General features: G+C 41.2%; 1 protein-coding gene across 1 annotated transcript; it reads right to left on the reverse strand.

Annotated features, from left to right (window-relative positions):
* Window positions 1-4,147: 4,147 nt before the first annotated feature.
* LOC135536684 (GTPase IMAP family member 7-like) lies at window positions 4,148-21,741 on the reverse strand. The gene is made up of 3 exons (XM_064962944.1): window positions 21,661-21,741; window positions 18,179-18,268; window positions 4,148-5,137 (listed from the first exon to the last, which is right to left on the reverse strand). The coding sequence occupies exons 2-3, from the start codon at window positions 18,258-18,260 to the stop codon at window positions 4,266-4,268; spliced, it is 954 nt and encodes a 317-aa protein (XP_064819016.1). The 5' UTR covers window positions 18,261-18,268; window positions 21,661-21,741; the 3' UTR covers window positions 4,148-4,265.
* Between the last annotated feature and the right edge of the window lie 1,056 nt (window positions 21,742-22,797).

Genomic DNA, 22,797 nt, shown 5'->3' on the forward strand with positions numbered 1-22,797 from the left:
GTGTATATATCTGGTAATGTGTATGTATCTGGTAATGTGTATGTATCTGGTAATGTGTATGTATCTGGTAATGTGTATGTATCTGGTAATGTGTATGTATCTGGTAATGTGTATGTATCTGTTAATGTGTGTGTATCTGGTAATGTGTGTGTATCTGGTAATGTGTATGTATCTGGTAATGTATATGTGTCTGGTAATGTGTATGTATCTGGTAATGTGTATGTATCTGGTAATGTATATATATATCTGGTAATTTATATGTATATGGTAATGTGTATGTATCTGGTAATGTGTATGTATCTGGTAATGTGTGTGTATCTGGTAATGTATATGTATCTGGTAATGTGTGTGTATCTGGTAATGTGTATATATCTGGTAATGTGTATGTATCTGGTAATGTGTATGTATCTGGTAATGTGTATGTATCTGGTAATGTGTATGTATCTGGTAATGTGAATGTATCTGGTAATGTGTATGTATCTGTTAATGTGTGTGTATCTGGTAATGTGTGTGTATCTGGTAATGTGTATGTATCTGGTAATGTATATGTGTCTGGTAATGTGTATGTATCTGGTAATGTGTATGTATCTGGTAATGTGTGTGTATCTGGTAATGTGTATGTATCTGGTAATGTATATGTATCTGGTAATGTGTATGTATCTGGTAATGTGTGTGTATCTGGTAATGTGTATGTATCTGGTAATGTGTATATATCTAATAATGTGTATGTATCTGGTAATGTGTATGTATCTGGTAATGTGTATGTATCTGGTAATGTGTATGTATCTGGTAATGTGTGTGTATCTGGTAATGTGTGTGTATCTGGTAATGTGTGTGTATCTGGTAATGTGTATATATCTAATAATGTGTATGTATCTGGTAGTGTGTGTGTATCTGGTAATGTGTGTGTATCTGGTAATGTGTATATATCTGGTAATGTGTATGTATCTGGTAATGTGTGTGTATCTGGTAATGTGTATATATCTGGTAATGTGTATGTATCTGGTAATGTATATGTATCTGGTAATGTGTATGTATCTGGTAGTGTGTGTGTATCTGGTAATGTGTGTGTATCTGGTAATGTGTATGTATCTGGTAATGTATATGTATCTGGTAATGTGTATGTATCTGGTAATGTGTATGTATCTGGTAATGTGTGTGTATCTGGTAATGTGTATGTATCTGGTAATGTGTATGTATCTGGTAATGTGTATGGGTATGTGTATGTATCTGGTAATGTGTATGTATCTGGTAATGTGTGTGTATCTGGTAATGTGTATGTATCTGGTAATGTGTATGTATCTGGTAATGTGTATGTATCTGGTAATGTGTGTGTATCTGGTAATGTGTGTGTATCTGGTAATGTATATGTATCTGGTAATGTGTATGGTAATGTGTATGTATCTGGTAATGTGTATGTATCTGGTAATGTGTATGGTAATGTGTATATATCTGGTAATGTGTATATATCTGGTAATGTGTATATTTCTGGTAATGTGTGTGTATCTGGTAATGTGTGTGTCTCTGGTGATGTGTATGTATCTGGTAATGTATATGTATCTGGTAATGTGTATGTATCTGGTAATATGTGTGTATCTGGTAATGTGTGTGTATCTGGTAATGTGTATATATCTGGTAATGTGTATATATCTGGTAATGTGTATGTATCTGGTAATGTGTGTGTATCTGGTAATGTGTATGTATCTGGTAATGTATATGTATCTGGTAATGTGTGTGTATCTGGTTATGTGTGTGTATCTGGTAATGTGTATGTATCTGGTAATGTGTGTGTATCTGGTAATGTGTATATATCTGGTAATGTGTGTGTATCTGGTAATGTATATGTATCTGGTAATGTGTGTGTATCTGGTAATGTGTATATATCTGGTAATGTGTATGTATCTGGTAATGTGTATGTATCTGGTAATGTGTATATATCTGGTAATGTGTATGTATCTGGTAATGTGTATGTATCTGGTAATGTGTATGTATCTGGTAATGTGTATGTATCTGGTAATGTGTATGTATCTGGTAATGTGTATGTATCTGTTAATGTGTGTGTATCTGGTAATGTGTGTGTATCTGGTAATGTGTATGTATCTGGTAATGTATATGTGTCTGGTAATGTGTATGTATCTGGTAATGTGTATGTATCTGGTAATGTATATATATATCTGGTAATGTATATGTATATGGTAATGTGTATGTATCTGGTAATGTGTATGTATCTGGTAATGTGTGTGTATCTGGTAATGTATATGTATCTGGTAATGTGTGTGTATCTGGTAATGTGTATATATCTGGTAATGTGTATGTATCTGGTAATGTGTATGTATCTGGTAATGTGTATGTATCTGGTAATGTGTATGTATCTGGTAATGTGAATGTATCTGGTAATGTGTATGTATATGTTAATGTGTGTGTATCTGGTAATGTGTGTGTATCTGGTAATGTGTATGTATCTGGTAATGTATATGTGTCTGGTAATGTGTATGTATCTGGTAATGTGTATGTATCTGGTAATGTGTGTGTATCTGGTAATGTGTATGTATCTGGTAATGTATATGTATCTGGTAATGTGTATGTATCTGGTAATGTGTGTGTATCTGGTAATGTGTATGTATCTGGTAATGTGTATATATCTAATAATGTGTATGTATCTGGTAATGTGTATGTATCTGGTAATGTGTATGTATCTGGTAATGTGTATGTATCTGGTAATGTGTGTGTATCTGGTAATGTGTGTGTATCTGGTAATGTGTGTGTATCTGGTAATGTGTATATATCTAATAATGTGTATGTATCTGGTAATGTGTATGTATCTGGTAATGTGTATGTATCTGGTAATGTGTATGTATCTGGTAATGTGTGTGTATCTGGTAATGTGTGTGTATCTGGTAATGTGTGTGTATCTGGTAATGTGTGTGTATCTGGTAATGTGTATATATCTGGTAATGTGTATGTATCTGGTAATGTATATGTATCTGGTAATGTGTATGTATCTGGTAATGTGTGTGTATCTGGTAATGTGTGTGTATCTGGTAATGTGTATGTATCTGGTAATGTATATGTATCTGGTAATGTGTATGTATCTGGTAATGTGTATGTATCTGGTAATGTGTGTGTATCTGGTAATGTGTATGTATCTGGTAATGTGTATGTATCTGGTAATGTGTATGGTAATGTGTATGTATCTGGTAATGTGTGTGTATCTGGTAATGTGTGTGTATCTGGTAATGTGTATGTATCTGGTAATGTGTGTGTATCTGGTAATGTGTATGTATCTGGTAATGTGTATGTATCTGGTAATGTGTATGTATCTGGTAATGTGTGTGTATCTGGTAATGTGTGTGTATCTGGTAATGTATATGTATCTGGTAATGTGTATGTATCTGGTAATGTGTATGGTAATGTGTATGTATCTGGTAATGTGTATGTATCTGGTAATGTGTATGGTAATGTGTATATATCTGGTAATGTGTATATATCTGGTAATGTGTATATTTCTGGTAATGTGTGTGTATCTGGTAATGTGTGTGTCTCTGGTAATGTGTATGTATCTGGTAATGTATATGTATATGGTAATGTGTATGTATCTGGTAATATGTGTGTATCTGGTAATGTGTGTGTATCTGGTAATGTGTATATATCTGGTAATGTGTATATATCTGGTAATGTGTATGTATCTGGTAATGTGTGTGTATCTGGTAATGTGTATGTATCTGGTAATGTATATGTATCTGGTAATGTGTGTGTATCTGGTTATGTGTGTGTATCTGGTAATGTGTATGTATCTGGTAATGTGTGTGTATCTGGTAATGTGTATATATCTGGTAATGTGTGTGTATCTGGTAATGTGTATGTATCTGGTAATGTGTATGTATCTTCCAAATCTTGGAATGTTCTCAAACCATTACTGTCCATGATATCGGCATGGTTACGGATTCCACATTAGGACCATTGGGGAGATGCAAATGGCCGCCCTCCAGATAACAAGGCATTAGTGTGAAGTAATACACAACATCTGATCTGAGGCTTTTGACCATTTGTTCTTAGTCATTGTTGGGGAAAAATTGTATCCAGATCAGATGTTGGGTACTGTATTTATTGAATAGTATATGAATCCTATCAATTAAAATGTAAAATTTAGGCACAATAAATGTTATTTATTTATTAATTTCTCAGAGATCAAATTCTATTTATATTGTATAACACAATAATTCATCATAATTTGAAAACAATCTGAGATGGTGGATGTGGAAATATTATTTCTCCTGGTCTTCTGAGGTGAAATAGGTGTCCATGCACTGATAAGCTTTAACAGCGGCGAACGCAGCCCCTGCTGTTAACGACCATGGAGAGCTGAACATGGCTCCCAACCCCAATGCAGCTGTACTGGCAAGTGCTGACCACTTGCAGTCATTCAATTTCTCTTCTCTTCTTCTTCTTTCTTCCTCCTCCTGTCTCCTCTCTCTCTCTCTCTTCTCCTTTTCCTGTTTCTTCCTCTCCTCCTCCTCTTCGATCTTCCTCTGGGCCTCCTGGTACATCTCATTGTTGTAGTGTTGTCCTCCATTCTTCTTTACCATCTCCTCTATCTTCTTCAGCAGCTCTGGGACCTGACTGTCTTCTCTCTTGTCATTGTTTAGGGAGTGATATCTGCCCCCACAGATATTGATGAGTTTCCGTAACTCTTTGCTCTCAGCCAGAAACTCCTCCACTGATTTACCCTTCAGTTGATCTCCATGTGTGAACAGCAAGATGGTGTACATTGAGGCTTCTTCTCCAAAGTTCTCCTGGATCCACTTCACAGTGTTCCTCTCCTCCTCTGTGAACCTCCCCAGTCTGATCACCAGCAGGAAGGCGTGAGGTCCTGGCACTGACATTTCTATACATCTGACTATTTCACTTTTCATCTCTTCTTGAGACATGGCTGTGTCAAAGAGTCCCGGGGTGTCGATGACATCAATCTTCCTCCCATCCACCACTCCACTCCGTTTCTCACTCTGTGCAGTCACAGACACTGGAGAAGCCCCCGCTTTAAACACCTCTCTCCCCAGGATGGTGTTTCCTGTTGTACTCTTCCCTGATCCAGTCTTCCCCAGCAGAACTATCTTCAGGTGAGAGGGCTGCCCTGAAACTGTGGAAACAGACAATAAATTATTGATTTTGCAATAATATGTTAAAATAAATGCACAACACAGAGGACTAAAGGTCAAGAGGACTAGACGTCAATAGAGTTCAAACGATCAATGGAAATAATGTTTTTTCTGTAATAGGGGATTATTTATCAATGGGTCAGACATATGGGAGGAATTTGTCTAGACATTGAGCCTGAAATAGGCCATTGGCCCAGTTTTATAGCAAGGAATAATAATTGGTCAACTGTAGGCTAGGGTAGGTTTATACAACTACATCCTGTCCCTTTGTTCTGTGGAAAGAATCACGGAGGAGAGAATCACTGAGGACAGGGGAGAATGAACATCAACCTCTCAGCAAAACATATATGATTTGTCCTCTTTGAATAAACTTATTTTTCTCCCCCTCATTTGCTTTGGGGTCTGTGTTATTGAAGAGTAACATCAATTGCTAACACTTGGTGCCGTGACCAAGATGAATTGGTCGTAACCAACAACAAGGAATGACTCAACTGTGTATTGTTCCAGGGGAAAGAGAGAGAGAGAGTTTTGAGCTCAACCCATTGGATTCAACTCTTAATTTCCTGATTGACTGCTAACATATTGCTTGGTGAGTCAAGACCGATATCTTTTTATTATTTTTATTTGACCGTTATTTGACCAGGTTGTCAAGTTAACCAAGTTGTCTGAGAACACATTCTCATTTACAGCAACGACCTGAGGAATCGTTGCAGGGGAGCGGAGGGGGATGAATGAGCCTATTGTTAGCTGGTAATGATTAGGTGATCATGATGGTATGAGGAACAGCTTGAGAATGTAGCCAGGACACCGGGGTTAACACCCCTACTCCTACGATAAGTGCCAAGGGATCTTTAATGACCTCAGAGAGTCAGGACATCCGTTTAATGTCCCATCCGTAAGACGGCACCCTACACAGGGCAGCGTCCCCAATCACTGCCCTGGGACATTGGGATATTTTTTTAGACCAGAGGAAAGAGTGGGATCTATTGGTCCTCCAACACCACTTCAGCAGCGTCTGGTCTCCCATCCAGGGACTGACCAGGACCAACCCTGCTTAGCTTCAGAAGCAAGCCAGCAGTGGGATATCATTTAAAAGAACCAAATCAGGATAAAATAAGTGAATGCAATGAGTGATACGTATCTGTAATGTATAAGGTTTAGTCCTTTGTTTGCACTGTTACAGGTTTGTTAAATCTCTATTATACGGGTTCAAGTCCTCTATTAAAAAGGTTTGAGTCCTTTTTGTGAAACCTTCTTTTTTGCAAAGAAGTGAGTTGCAAGTTGAGTAGCAATTTTTGACACGTGGGTAATGTAAGACTTCAACAAGCTTTTGAAGTGAACACAAGTTTTATGGGTAACCAGGCCCTACAGTTTTGAAAAATAAGAGGTTATAGTCCTCAACGGAGGTTATAAATATATACACTGCTCAAAAAAATAATGTGAACACTAAAATAACACACCCTATATCTGAATGAATGAAATATTCTTGTTAAATACTTTTTTCTTTACATAGTTGAATGTGCTGACAACAAAATCACACAAAAATGATCAATGGAAATCAAATTTATCAACCCATGGAGGTCTGGATTTGGAGTCACACTCAAAATTAAAGTGGAAAACCACACTACAGGCTGATCCAACTATGATGTAATGTCCTTAAAATAAGTCAAAATGAGGCTCAGTAGTGTGTGTGGCCTCCACGTGCCTGTATGACCTCCCTACAACGCCTGGGCATGCTGCTGATGAGGTGGCGGATGGTCTCCTGAGGGATCTCCTCCCAGACCTGGACTAAAGCATCCGCCAACTCCTGGACAGTCTGTGGTGCAACGTGGCGTTGGTGGATGGAGCGAGACATGATGTCCCAGATGTGCTCAATTGGATTCAGGTCTGGGGAACGGGCGGGCCAGTCCATAGCATCAATGCCTTCCTCTTGCAGGAACTGCTGACACACTCCAGCCACATAAGGTAGAGCATTGTCTTGCATTAGGAGGCACCCAGGGCCAACCGCACCAGCATATGGTCTCACAAGGGGTCTGAGGATCTCCTCTTGGTACCTAATGGCAGTCAGGCTACCTCTGGAGAGCACATGGAGGGCTGTGCGGCCCCCCAAAGAAATGCCACCCCACACCATGACTGACCCACCGCCAAACCGGTCATGCTGGAGGATGTTGCAGGCAGCAGAACGTTCTCCACGGCATCTCCAGACTCTGTCATGTCTGTCACATGTGCTCAGTGTGAACCTGCCCTCATCTGTGAAGAGCACAGGGCGCCAGTGGCGAATTTGCCAATCTTGGTGTTCTCTGGCAAATGCCAAACGTCCTGCACGGTGTTGGTCTGTAAGCACAACCCCCACCTGTGGATGTCGGGCCCTCATACCACCCTCATGGAGTCTGTTTCTGACCGTTTGAGTAGACACATGCACATTTGTGGCCTGTTGGAGGTCATTTTGCAGGGCTCTGGCAGTGCTCCTCCTGCTCCTCCTTGCACAAAGGCGGAGGTAGCGATCCTGCTGCTGGGTTGTTGCCCTCCTACGGCCTCCTCTACGTCTCCTGATGTACTGGCCTGTCTCCTGGTAGCGCCTCCATGCTCTGGACACTACGCTGACAGCAAACAGCAAACCTTCTTGCCACAGCTCGCATTGATGTGCCATCCTGGATGAGCTGCACTACCTGAGCCACTTGTGTGGGTTGTAGACTACGTCTCATGCTACCACTAGAGTGAAAGCACCGCCAGCATTCAAAAGTGACCAAAACATCAGCCAGGAAGTATAGGAACTGAGAAGTGGTCTGTGGTCACCACCTGCAGAACCACTCCTTTATTGGGTGTGTCTTGCTAATTGTCTATAATTTCCACATGTTGTCTATTCCATTTGCACAACAGCATGTGAAATGTATTGGCAATCAGTGTTGCTTCCTAAGTGGACAGTTTTGATTTCACAGAAGTGTGATTGACTTGGAGTTACATTGTGTTGTTTAAGTGTTCCCTTTATTTTTTTGAGCAGTGTATATAAATACAATGGGGAGAACAAGTATTTGATACACTGCCAATAAAATGCAAATTAATTACTTAAAAATCATACAATGTGATTTTCTGGATGATGTTTGTCTCTCACAGTTGAAGTGTACCTATGATAACAATGACAGACCTCTACATGCTTTGTAAGTAGGAAAACCTGCAAAATCGGCAGTGTATCAAATACTTGTTCTCCCCACTATATTTATGATTTTGTTTTTTGGGGGGATATATATAAACATAGAGATATATATTATGCAACCTTTGAAGTTAATGAAATTGCATTGTTAGTTATAAAACCACTCTGGAAAAGGGTGGAACAGCTCCTCCAGATGTGAGCATGAAAAATATTTTAAATTCACTGTCTAGTGATATGAAGAACCATTTCAAAGTAGAGAGGTGTAGGCAAGATAATTGTTTTATTTTACCTTTATTTAACTAGGCAAGTCAGTTAATTAAGAACAAATTCTTATTTTCAATGATGGCCTAGGAACAGTGGGTTAACTGCCTTGTTCAGGGGCAGAACAACATATTTTTTCCTTGTCAGCTGGGGGATTCGATTTTGCAACCTTTCGGTTATTAGTCCAACACTCTAACCACTAGGCTACTTGCTGCCCTAATAAAGACATATTCTGTCATTGTTGACAAAGATGTAATATGGAATCTGTCTGACATACAAAATGCTTGGGGAAAAATACAGAGAATGTCTTACTCGTTGATAAAAACAAGATGGTGATAGGACCGTGATAGGACATTGCAGAGAGATACAGATAGTTTGAGAGCTCTTGGTGAACAGATAAAAACTGTGAAAGGAGAAATTCAACAATTACAGACAAGGGTCGTAAAAACAGACTTGGCCCCAACATGTGGACCTTTTGTTCACTCCATCTACCCCCCACTGAGTTGAACAAGGCAGATCAGGTTGTAAGCATCTGGTCAGCACTGCCTGGCTTTGAGTCAACAGATACTGACAGCGGTGACGAACAATCTCTTACGCCAACCAGGCTGTAAAAGGCAGTAAAGACAAACCTCCAGTGACAGTAATCACACATAAATCTCTAAAACAGTTGGATGAATAGTCAAAACTTTGAAACATCCACGAGACGGTTGGTTATGAAGACATGGGACCTTTTGAAGCGTTAAGAAACTCTACAATCTACATCCATACGATGGGTTACAGTTATTTGCCTTTGTTTTGAACAGCCATGAACATGGCAAACTTGAAGAAAAGGTTTATAGAGCGGTGGGTGGTGAAGAGCAAGATATGGCCGATGGATGGAGAGCCAGACATGTTTTCCTTAAGGCTCTGAACAATGGATGGTGAAGAGCAAGATGTGGCCGATGGATGGAGAGCCAGACATGTTTTCCTTGGGTGGTGGAGAGCAAGATATGGCCGATGGATGGAGAGCCAGACATGTTTTCCTTAAGGCTCTGAACAATGGGTGGTGAAGAGCAAGATGTGGCCGATGGATGGAGAGCCAGACATGCTTTCCTTAAGGCTCTGAACAATGGGTGGTGAAGAGCAAGATGTGCCCGATGGATGGAGAGCCAGACATGTTTTCCTTAAGGCTCTGAACAATGGGTGGTGAAGAGCAAGATGTGGCCGATGGATGGAGAGCCAGACATGTTTTCCTTAAGGCTCTGAACAATGGGTGGTGAAGAGCAAGATGTGGCCGATGGATGGAGAGCCAGACATGTTTTCCTTAAGGCTCTGAACAATGGGTGGTGAAGAGCAAGATGTGGCCGATGGATGGAGAGCCAGACATGTTTTCCTTAAGGCTCTGAACAATGGGTGGTGAAGAGCAAGATGTGGCCGATGGATGGAGAGACAGACATGTTTTCCTTAAGGCTCTGAACAATGGGTGGTGAAGAGCAAGATGTGGCCGATGGATGGAGAGCCAGACATGTTTTCCTTAACTTCTTGAAACTCTCCATCCCGGATCCGGGATCGTGACTAAAGCCTCAGGCTCATTAGCATAACGCAACGTTAATGATTTCTGAAAATCGCAAATAAAATGAAAATAATGCGCCTACTCTCAAGCTTAGCCTTTTCTTAACAACACTGTCATCTTAGATTTTCAAAATATGCTTTTGAACCATAGCAATTCACTAATTTGTGTAAGAGTATGCTAAGCTAGCTTAGCATTTTGAGTAGCATTTAGCACGCAACATTTTCACAAAAACCAGATAACCAAATAAATAAAATAATTTACCTTTGAAGAGCTTCGGATGTTTTCAATGAGGAGACTCTCAGTTACATAGCAAATGTGCAGTTTTTCAAAAAAATATTATTTGTGTAGGACAAATCCCTCCGTTTTGTTCACGTTTGGCTATGAAAAAAACCTGTATACAGTTATAGCCTCAAGCTCATTAGCATAATGTAACGTTAACGATTTCTGAAAATCGCAAATAAAATGAAAATAATGCGCCTACTCTCAAGCTTAGCCTTTTCTTAACAACACTGTCATCTCAGATTTTCAAAATATGCTTTTGAACCATAGCAATTGACTAATTTGTGTAAGAGTATGCTAAGCTAGCTTAGCATTTTGAGTAGCATTTAGCACGCAACATTTTCACAAAAACCAGATAACCAAATAAAATCATTTACCTTTGAAGAGCTTCGGATGTTTTCAATGAGGAGACTCTCAGTTACATACCAAATGCGCAGTTTTTCCTGAAAGCGTCTGTGTGTAGGAGAAATCGCTCCGTTTTGTACATCACATTTGGCTACCGAAATGAACCGAAAATTCAGTCACCTACAACGTCAAACTTTTTCCGAATTAACTCCATAATATCGACCGAAACATGGCAAACGTTGTTTGGAATCAATCCTCAAGGTGTTTTTTCACATATCTCTTCATTGATATATCGTTCGTGGAAGCCTGCATTCTCCTCTGAATTCTGTGGAAAAATACTTGCAGCTGACTTTTGCGCACCAATTTCGGCGCAGGACACCGGGCGGACACCTGGTAAATGTGGTCTCTTATGGTCAATCTTCCAATGATATGCCTACAAATACGTCACAATGCTGCAGACACCTTGGGGAAACGACAGAAAGGGCAGACTTACTCCTCTCGCATTCACAGCCATATAAGGAGACAATGGAAAACAGAGCCTCAAAAATCCTGCTCATTTCCTGGATGCCGTCTCATCTTGGTTTTGCCTGAAGCTCACGTTCTAGGGCACGCACAGAAAATATCTTTGCAGTTCTGGAAACGTCAGTGTTTTCTTTCCAAAGCTACCAATTATATGCATAGTCGAGCATCTTTTTGTGACAAAATATTGCTCTTAAAACGGGCACGTCTTTTTATCCAAAAATGATATAGCGCCCCTAGAGTTTCAAGAGGTTAAGGCTCTGAACAATGGGTGGTGAAGAGCAAGATATGGCCGATGGATAGAGAGCCAGACATGTTTTCCTTAAGGCTCTGAACAATGGGTGGTGAAGAGCAAGATGTGGCCGATGGATGGAGAGCCAGACATGTTTTCCTTAAGGCTCTGAACAATGGGTGGTGAAGAGCAAGATGTGGCCGATGGATGGAGAGCCAGACATGTTTTCCTTAAGGCTCTGAACAATGGGTGGTGAAGAGCAAGATGTGGCCGATGGATGGAGAGCCAGACATGTTTTCCTTAAGGGATTGACCAATGCAATCACCAAATGTGTTCAAAAACTGAAAGAATCGTTTGTTAAATTTGAAGAAAGGTTTAGAGCAGAGGTGGTTAGACACAGTAGGTTACCCAACATGGAAGATGAAGGTGCTCCATTTTTGGAGGAATTGAGTGTAATCACCCAGCAGTGAAAAACTTTTGTTTCCACAACTATGGACTGGCAGAGACAAAACTAGGATAACATCATTGACAGGCTGTCACGACTGGACAGAGACATCAATCAACATAATAACCGGCTGTGAACTAGTGATTATGTTAAGATTGATGTTTTTTTCTAAGATAGTTTAATGCTAGCTAGCATCTTACCTTGGCTCCTTGCTGCACTCGCGTAACAGGTGGTCAGCCTGCCATGCAGCCTCCTCGTGGAGATCAATGTAACAGGTGGTCAGCCTGCCACTCAGTCTCCTCGTGGAGATCAATGTAACAGGTGGTCAGCCTGCCACTCAGTCTCATCGTGGAGATCAATGTAACAGGTGGTTAGCCTGCCATGCAGTCTCCTCGTGGAGATCAATGTAACAGGTGGTCAGCCTGCCACGCAGCCTCCTCGTGGAGATCAATGTAACAGGTGGTCAGCCTGCCATGCAGCCTCCTCGTGGAGATCAATGTAACAGGTGGTCAGCCTGCCACGCAGCCTCCTCGTGGAGATCAATGTAACAGGTGGTCAGCCTGCCACTCAGCCTCCTCGTGGAGATCAATGTAACAGGTGGTCAGCCTGCCACTCAGTCTCCTCGTGGAGATCAATGTAACAGGTGGTCAGCCTGCCAGTCAGCCTCCTCGTGGAGATCAATGTAACAGGTGGTCAGCCTGCCACTCAGTCTACTCGTGGAGATCAATATAATCGTCCATAATCGGCGTCCAAAAATGCCGATTACCGATTGTTATGAAAACTTGAAATCGGAGCCCACCCTACTGAGAACGGAAACGCACAAAACACAGCTAAAATTCATATTGGAGACATCAGACAGACATGTAAAAGAGACGTGAGACTCCTGAAGGGGGACGTGATGTAGTACCAGGACAGTGGGTGATGGTAACAAACACATGTAACAGAGACGTGAGACTCCGGAAGGGGGACGTGATGTAGTACCAGGACAGTGGGTGATGGTAACAAACACATGTAACAGAGACTTGGGGAATAACTCCGGAAGGGGGACGTGATGTAGTACCAGGACAGTGGGTGATGGTAACAAACACATGTAACAGAGACGTGAGACTCCTGAAGGGGGACGTGATGTAGTACCAGGACAGTGGGTGATGGTAACAAACACATGTAACAGAGACGTGGGGATTAACTCCTGTAGGGGGACGTGATGTAGTACCAGGACAGTGGGTGATGGTAACAAACACATGTAACAGAGACGTGGGACTCCTGTAGGGGGACGTGATGTAGTACCAGGACAGTGGGTGATGGTAACAAACACATGTAACAGAGACGTGAGACTCCGGAAGGGGGACGTGATGTAGTACCAGGACAGTGGGTGATGGTAACAAACACATGTAACAGAGACGTGAGACTCCGGAAGGGGGACGTGATGTAGTACCAGGACAGTGGGTGATGGTAACAAACACATGTAACAGAGACTTGGGGAATAACTCCGTAAGGGGGACGTGATGTAGTACCAGGACAGTGGGTGATGGTAACAAACACATGTAACAGAGACGTGAGACTCCTGAAGGGGGACGTGATGTAGTACCAGGACAGTGGGTGATGGTAACAAACACATGTAACAGAGACGTGGGACTCCTGTAGGGGGACGTGATGTAGTACCAGGACAGTGGGTGATGGTAACAAACACATGTAACAGAGACGTGGGACTCCTGTAGGGGGACGTGATGTAGTACCAGGACAGTGGGTGATGGTAACAAACACATGTAACAGAGACGTGAGACTCCTGAAGGGGGACGTGATGTAGTACCAGGACAGTGGGTGATGGTAACAAACACATGTAACAGAGACGTGGGACTCCTAAAGGGGGACGTGATGTAGTACCAGGACAGTGGGTGATGGTAACAAACACATGTAACAGAGACGTGGGACTCCTGAAGGGAGACGTGATGTAGTACCAGGACAGTGGGTGATGGTAACAAACACATGTAACAGAGACGTGGGGATTAACTCCTGTAGGGGGACGTGACGTAGTACCAGGACAGTGGGTGATGATAACAAACACATGTAACAGAGACGTGAGACTCCGGAAGGGGGACGTGATGTAGTACCAGGACAGTGGGTGATGGTAACAAACACATGTAACAGAGACGTGAGACTCCGGAAGGGGGACGTGATGTAGTACCAGGACAGTGGGTGATGGTAACAAACACATGTAACAGAGACGTGAGACTCCTAAAGGGGGACGTGATGTAGTACCAGGACAGTGGGTGATGGTAACAAACACATGTAACAGAGACGTGAGACTCCTAAAGGGGGACGTGACGTAGTACCAGGACAGTGGGTGATGGTAACAAACACATGTAACAGAGACATGAGACTCCGTAAGGGGGACGTGATGTAGTACCAGGACAGTGGGTGATGGTAACAAACACATGTAACAGAGACGTGGGACTCCGGAAGGGGGACGTGATGTAGTACCAGGACAGTGGGTGCTGGTAACAAACACATGTAACAGAGACGTGGGACTCCGGAAGGGGGACGTGATGTAGTACCAGGACAGTGGGTGATGGTAACAAACACATGTAACAGAGACGTGGGACTCCGGAAGGGGGACGTGATGTAGTACCAGGACAGTGGGTGATGGTAACAAACACATGTAACAGAGACGTGGGACTTCTGAAGGGGGACGTGATGTAGTACCAGGACAGTGGGTGATGGTAACAAACACATGTAACAGAGACGTGAGACTCCGGAAGGGAGACGTGATGTAGTACCAGGACAGTGGGTGATGGTAACAAACACATGTAACAGAGACGTGAGACTCCTAAAGGGGGACGTGATGTAGTACCAGGACAGTGGGTGATGGTAACAAACACATGTAACAGAGACGTGAGACTCCGGAAGGGAGACGTGATGTAGTACCAGGACAGTGGGTGATGATAACAAACACATGTAACAGAGACGTGAGACTCCGGAAGGGGGACGTGATGTAGTACCAGGACAGTGGGTGATGATAACAAACACATGTAACAGAGACGTGAGACTCCTGAAGGGAGACGTGATGTAGTACCAGGACAGTGGGTGATGGTAACAAACACATGTAACAGAGACGTGGGACTCCTGTAGGGGGACGTGATGTAGTACCAGGACAGTGGGTGATGGTAACAAACACTTGTAACAGAGACGTGAGACTCCTGTAGGGAGACGTGATGTAGTACCAGGACAGTGGGTGATGGTAACAAACACATGTAACAGACACAATAGGGCCAAAATGGGAAGGTCATTATCAAGTGTTGCTCATAATGGGGAACTGGGTGGACCACCCACTGTATTTTTGGTTAGTTAGTTAGCTGTTGGTGAAGTAGGCTAGTCTAGCTTAGGGGTGTTTTTGGTTAGTTAGTTAGCTGTTGGTGAATTAGGCTAGTCTAGTTTAGGGGTGTTGTTGGTTAGTTAGTTAGCTGTTGGTGAAGTAGGCTAGGCTAGCTTATGGGTGTTTTTGGTTAGTTAGTTAGCTGTTGGTGAAGTAGGCTAGTCTAGTTTATGGGTGTTTTTGGTTAGTTAGTTAGCTGTTGGTGAAGTAGGCTAGTCTAGCTTAGGGGTGTTTTTGGTTAGTTAGTTAGCTGTTGGTGAAGTAGGCTAGTCTAGCTTAGGGGTGTTTTTGGTTAGTTAGTTAGCTGTTGGTGAAGTAGGCTAGTCTAGGTTAGGGGTGTTTTTGGTTAGTTAGTTAGCTGTTGGTGAAGTAGGCTAGGCTAGCTTATGGGTGTTTTTGGTTAGTTAGTTAGCTGTTGGTGAAGTAGGCTAGTCTATCTTAGGGGTGTTTTTGGTTAGTTAGTTAGTTAGCTGTTGGTGAAGTAGGCTAGTCTAGCTTAGGGGTGTTTTGAATACTTATTGTTTCTTTCCTTCCTTACAATCATTAATCCCGCACAACAACCAGGCGGGCCGGCTGTCTAATAAAGACAAACTAATCATCACAAACAGGTGCTACCAATAAACATACAAGGAGGGGGAGGAAAGACAATCAGTGGCAGCTAATAGGCCGGTGACGACGACCGCCGAGCGCCACCCGCCCGGGAAGGGAAACCACCCTCGGTCGGACTCGTGACAACTGCAGTCGTCATATTAGGGAAATCTAGGTGAAATGTCTAACGTTTTCATGAAAATCGGGACATGCTTACTCTATGTGAAATATACATTTCTCTTGAAACCAGGACGTTACTTTCATCATTGTGTCCTTCGTTACAGGTTACGAGAATCTACTGTCTGAAGCTGCAGCAATATCCCTGGACCCAACGACTACCTGAAATGACACCAGGTCACCGGTGAAGTGTTCATTAGAGAAGTCCTCATCAACCAGTGGAACGGAAGAAGAATTCCTCACTACGGGCAGACTGTCAGAACATCATCTCTAATAGTTGTCTATGTGGGACTGATACCAGTGTGGAAGAGCTGGTCACTTTGGTGAATGATTACCTTGCCAATAGGACAATGGACTATTGTTGTCTTGTAGACAATTCTTTTTTCGTGTGAGTTTCCTCCTAATACAGGATGTGGTAGGAATCGTAAGGGACATCATCATTACACCTGTTAATACTTATTTTCTATAACTCTGTTTGAAATCTATTTCTTATTGTAACATCAAGTAAAACATTGTCATGCCCTGACCTTAGAGATCCTTTTTATGCCTCTTTTGGTTTGGTCAGAGAGTGAGTTGGGGTGGGCATTCTATGTCTGGTGTTCTATGTTTTCTTTACTCTGTGTTTGGCCGGGTAGGGTTCTCAATCAGAGGCAGCTGTCTATCGTCTATGTGGGGTTCTAGGTTGTTTTTTCTATGTTGGGATTTTTTTGGTATGATTCCCAATTAGAGGCAGCTGTCTATCCTTGTCTCTGATTGAGAACCATACTTAGGTAGCCTTTTCCCACCTGTCTGTTGTGGGTAGATGTTTTGTGTCTGCACCAGCCAGAACTGTTTCGTTTCGTTCACTCTCTTTGTTGTTTCAGTGTTCAGTTTATCTATTAAATTACAATGAACACTTACCACACTGCGTTTTGGTGACCTTCTTTCCAGGACGAACGTTACAAATATGTCCTTTGTGTTTTATAGAAATGTAATGTGTTTAATGTGAATGATTTTATGCTTAATGCTGATGTTTTCTATTAGTTTCCAAAAATAAATTTTAAGTATATTTCTTTTTAAAATGGTCTAGGGGGAGTGTAAGAATATTTTACGATAACTACACAACGCAGAGGACGAGAGGTCAATAGATTACTTATGATCAATAAAAATAGTGTTTTTTTCTGTAATTGGGAATTATTGATCAATGGGTCAGAGACCTGGGAGAAATTTGTCTAGACATTGAGACTGAAATAGGTTACTTGTTATTTTGCCATTGGACCAGTTTTATTGCAAGGAATTCTAACTGGTCAACCACAGGATATGGTTGGGTTATAACACTACATCCTGTCCCTTTGTTCTGTGGAGAGAATCACTGAGGACAGGGGAGAATGAACATCTACCTCTCAGCATAACATCTATGATTTGTCCTCTTTGAATAAAACTATTTTTCTCACGCTGATTTGCTTTGGGGTCTGTGCTATTGAAGAGTAACATCAACTGCTAACACTGATAGTGGGTGTCTTGATAAAAGGCTACTGAAAACTCTGTGTGTGTGTGTGTCTTTCCTGGTTGAGGGTTGACAAGACATTAACTGCTTCTCTTCTAGTCAAATAACATTCAGCTTATACACCAATATATACCCAATAAGACATGCCACCAGAGGTCGCTTCACAGTCCACAAGTCCAAAATTAAACAAATAAATAAATATTAAATATCTACTCATGGAATGGCAGGACAAGTGAAGGGACACACAAACAAACAAACATGTTTTTTGTATTGTATTATAATAATATATTTATGTATTTGTGTGACTGTCCTTGTCTATCAGTGTTTAGTTACTTGTCATGTTTTGAGTTTTCTGTTGACCCCAGGAAGAATATCTAGCCTCTGGAAAAGACAATGGGATCCAAAAAAACAAGTGTGTGTGTGTGTGTATAGCATGTGTGTGTAGCGTGTGTGTGTGTGTAGCGTGTAGTGTGTGTGTGTGTGTGTAGTGTGTGTGTGTGTGTTATGTTGTGTGTGTGTAGCGTGTGTGTGTGTGTGTGTGTAGCGTGTGTGTGTTGTGTTGTGCGTGTGTAGCGTGTGTAGTGTGTGTAGTGTGTGTGTGTGTGTGTGTGTACCTTGGCATTGACCAGTGAAGTCTTGCAGCCAGAGTGTCAACAGGAACAGAATCTTCAGAGTCCTTCCTCTTGCTTGTTCCATTACTAAAACTGCAGCCAATCAAAAACATGGAAACAGACGATGACCTCATTGCAAGTCCACATTTCTTCGGTGCCTCATGCAGTGTTCTGCAAAGTTTCTACTTTTACAGATAATAATTTTTTTTAAACTATTAAAACCTCTTGGAACTCCCCATCCCGGATCCGGGATCGTGACTAAAGCCTCAGGCTCATTAGCATAACGCAACGTTAACGATTTCTGAAAATCGCAAATAAAATGAAAATAATGCGTCTGCTCTCAAGCTTAGCCTTTTCTTAACAACACTGTCATCTCAGATTTTCAAAATATGCTTTTGAACCATAGAAATTGACTAATTTGTGTAAGAGTATGCAAAGCTAGCATAGCATTTTGAGTAGCATTTAGCACGCAACATTTTCACAAAAACCAGATAACCAAATAAATAAAATCATTTACCTTTGAAGAGCTTCTGATGTTTTCAATAAGGAGACTCTCAGTTACATACCAAATGCGCAGTTTTTCCTGAAAGCGTCTGTGTGTAGGAGAAATCGTTCCGTTTTCTACATTGCGTCTGGCTACCGAAACGAACCGAAAATTCAGTCACCTACAACGTAAAACTTTTTCCGAATTAACTACATAATATCGACCGAAACATGGCAAACGTTGTTTGGAATCAATCCTCAAGGTGTTTTTTCACATATCTCTTCATTGATATATCGTTCGTGGAAGCTTGCTTTCCTCTCTGAATCCCATGGAAAAATACTGGCAGCTGACTTTTGCGCACCAATTTCGGCGCAGGACACCGGGCGGACACCTGGTAAATGTGGTCTCTTATGGTCAATCTTCCAATGATCTGCCTACAAATACGTCACAATGCTGCAGACACCTTGGGGAAACGACAGAAAGGGTTGACTCACTCCTCTCGCATTCACAGCCATATAAGGAGACAATGGAAAACAGAGCCTCAAAAATCCTGCTCTTTTCCTGGATGCCGTCTCATCTTGGTTTTGCCTGAAGCTCACGTTCTAGGGCACGCACAGAAAATATCTTGGTAGTTCTGGACACGTCAGAGTGTTTTCTTTCGAAAGCTATCAATTATATGCATAGTCGAGCATCTTTTTGTGACAAAATATCTTGTTTAAAACGGGAACGTTTTTCATCCAAAAATGAAATAGCGCCCCCAGAGCATCAACAGGTTAAACTATAAACTATAAAACAGTGATATGCTGTATAACTGTGGATAAACACAGTACTTTCCTTAACAACGTAGCCCACATCAGGTGAACAGAATGTGCTCATATGGGGCGTATCAAATGACATTCTAAACATGGTTATTATTCTACCGCTGCCTGTCTGCTGCTGTTAAGACCAGACAGACCAGTTAGAGGCTGTGTTCCATTACCATCAAACATCACATCTACTGTGTTGACAGACAGGAACAGTTCAGACAATAATGAAGTGGAATCAGTATAACTGAAAACAGTGCTAAATGTGTAAATCAGGAGGTGTCTGAACACAAAGGATGTGTTCCTCTGTTCCTCTGCTCAGATGTTGCTGACACCAGATCTTACAACACCTGGATAGGTATTTTACATATCCGCTAACCACATCAGTCAACCATTGGTTGATACATGCAACGTCTAAGCAGTTTGACCTTAGTCAGTACTGACAAAAATCTGGAGGTGTGTCCCTCACAGCAACAACCTGCTATAAGATGGGTGTTGACCCAAGGTACAGTATACTACACTATCTCTGCACTAATCAATATACAGTATACTGCACTATCTCTGCACTAAACAATATACAGTATACTGCACTAATCAATATACAGTATACTGCACTATCTCTGCACTAAACAAGGTACAGTATACTGCACTCTCTGCACTAATCAATATACAGTATACTGCACTATCTCTGCACTAATCAATATACAGTATACTGCACTATCTCTGCACTAAACAAGGTACAGTATACTGCACTATCTCTGCACTAAACAAGGTACAGTATACTGCACTATCTCTGCACTAAACAAGGTACAGTATACTGCACTATCTCTGCACTAATCAAGGTACAGTATACTGCACTATCTCTGCACTAATCAATATACAGTATACTGCACTAAACAAGGTACAGTATACTGCACTATCTCTGCACTAATCAATATACAGTATACTGCACTAAACAAGGTACAGTATACTGCACTATCTCTGCACTAATCAATATACAGTATACTGCACTAATCAAGGTACATTATACTGCACTATCTCTGCACTAATCAATATACAGTATACTGCACTAAACAAGGTACAGTATACTGCACTATCTCTGCACTAATCAATATACAGTATACTGCACTAAACAAGGTACAGTATACTACACTATCTCTGCACTAAACAAGGTACAGTATACTGCACTATCTCTGCACTAATCAAGATACAGTATACTGCACTATCTCTGCACTAATCAATATACAGTATACTGCACTATCTCTGCACTAAACAAGGTACAGTATACTGCACTATCTCTGCACTAAACAAGGTACAGTATACTGCACTATCTCTGCACTAAACAAGGTACAGTATACTGCACTATCTCTGCACTAATCAAGGTACAGTATACTGCACTATCTCTGCACTAATCAATATACAGTATACTGCACTAAACAAGGTACAGTATACTGCACTATCTCTGCACTAATCAATATACAGTATACTGCACTAAACAAGGTACAGTATACTGCACTATCTCTGCACTAATCAATATACAGTATACTGCACTAATCAAGGTACATTATACTGCACTATCTCTGCACTAATCAATATACAGTATACTGCACTAAACAAGGTACAGTATACTGCACTATCTCTGCACTAATCAATATACAGTATACTGCACTAAACAAGGTACAGTATACTACACTATCTCTGCACTAAACAAGGTACAGTATACTGCACTATCTCTGCACTAATCAAGATACAGTATACTGCACTATCTCTGCACTAATCAATATACAGCATACTGCACTATCTCTGCACTAATCAATATACAGTATACTGCACTATCTCTGCACTAAACAAGGTACAGTATACTGCACTATCTCTGCACTAATCAATATACAGTATACTGCACTATCTCTGCACTAAACAAGGTAAATGTTTCAGGTGAAAGTCTAACCATTCTTCTCCTTTCACTGTTCTACAATATTAAAACGTGTATAAATACAAACATACTGTAACGTATGTTTATTTACCCATAAATATGATTATGGATTGATTATGATGATGATTCTGATTATTTACACAAATATTAACAGACCTGTTATCAATAAAAGGTCTACTTAATATTGTGCTACAGTTATTCAAGTACTGTAGAGTAGATTGTTGTACAACATTTAATTAGTAAGGTAGTTAAGTTGAATACTCACTTATCGTGTTGCACTGATCTGTATATTGTTGTCCCCTGTTGTCACTGAGAGACCTGAAGCAGTGGGCCTGCTGGTTTTGCATAGCCAGATGCCCCAGGTGGGTGGAGATTTACCTCAACCAATGGAATGGTCTAAAACTCATGCAAAATTAAAGCGCCCAATGTGCTGCAGCTTACATTCTGCTAGGTTTCATTTTCCCAGCACATACTCAATTCTAGCCAATGAGAGAATGTTGCTTGGCAAACATTATTCTACTCAGGATAGGCTAAATCTGAATTTTGATTGGGTATCGGCTGTTCAACCTTGGCTGCTTGCCAGAATCATAAGATAGGCCACATCTTTGGATAAAATGAAATGTGTTGAACACATAGAAGTCTCCTTCTGAGAAGAAAATAGGTTAAAAAACCAACATAGAAAAACAAACATAGACTGCCCACCCCAACTCACGCCCTGACCATACTAAAACAAAGACAAAACAAAGGAACTAAGGTCAGAATGTGACGCCTATCTTCTGATTCTGGCAAGCATCCAAGGTTAAAAAGCGACACCCAATCAGAATTCAGATCCTATCTGTCCTGAGTAGAATAATGTTTGCCTAGCAACACTCTCTCATTGGCTAGAAATGACTAGTTTGTGGGAAAATGAAACTTAACAGAATGTAACAAGTGAGACACCTTGGGTGCTTCAGTTTCACATGAGTTTTAGACCATTCCATTGGTCCTTAAGGTCCTGGCTATGCAAAACCAGCAGGCCCACTGCTTCAGGTCTCTCAGTGACAACAGGGGACAACAATATACAGATCAGTGCAACACGATAAGTGAGTATTCAACTTAACTACCTTACTAATTAAATGTTGTACAACAATCTACTCTACAGTACTTGAATAACTGTAGCACAATATTAAGTAGACATTTTATTGATAACAGGTCTGTTAATATTTGTGTAAATAATCAGAATCATCATCATAATCAATCCATAATCATATTTATGTGTAAATAAACATACATTACAGTATGTTTGTATTTATACACGTTTTAATATTGTAGAACAGTGAAAGGAGAAGAATGGTTAGACTTTCACCTGAAACATTTACCTTGTTTAGTGCAGAGATAGTGCAGTATACTGTATCTTGTTTAG

The sequence above is a fragment of the Oncorhynchus masou genome, unplaced genomic scaffold (genome assembly GCF_036934945.1).
Source record: "Oncorhynchus masou masou isolate Uvic2021 unplaced genomic scaffold, UVic_Omas_1.1 unplaced_scaffold_650, whole genome shotgun sequence".
Classification (NCBI taxonomy): Eukaryota; Metazoa; Chordata; class Actinopteri; order Salmoniformes; family Salmonidae; genus Oncorhynchus; species Oncorhynchus masou.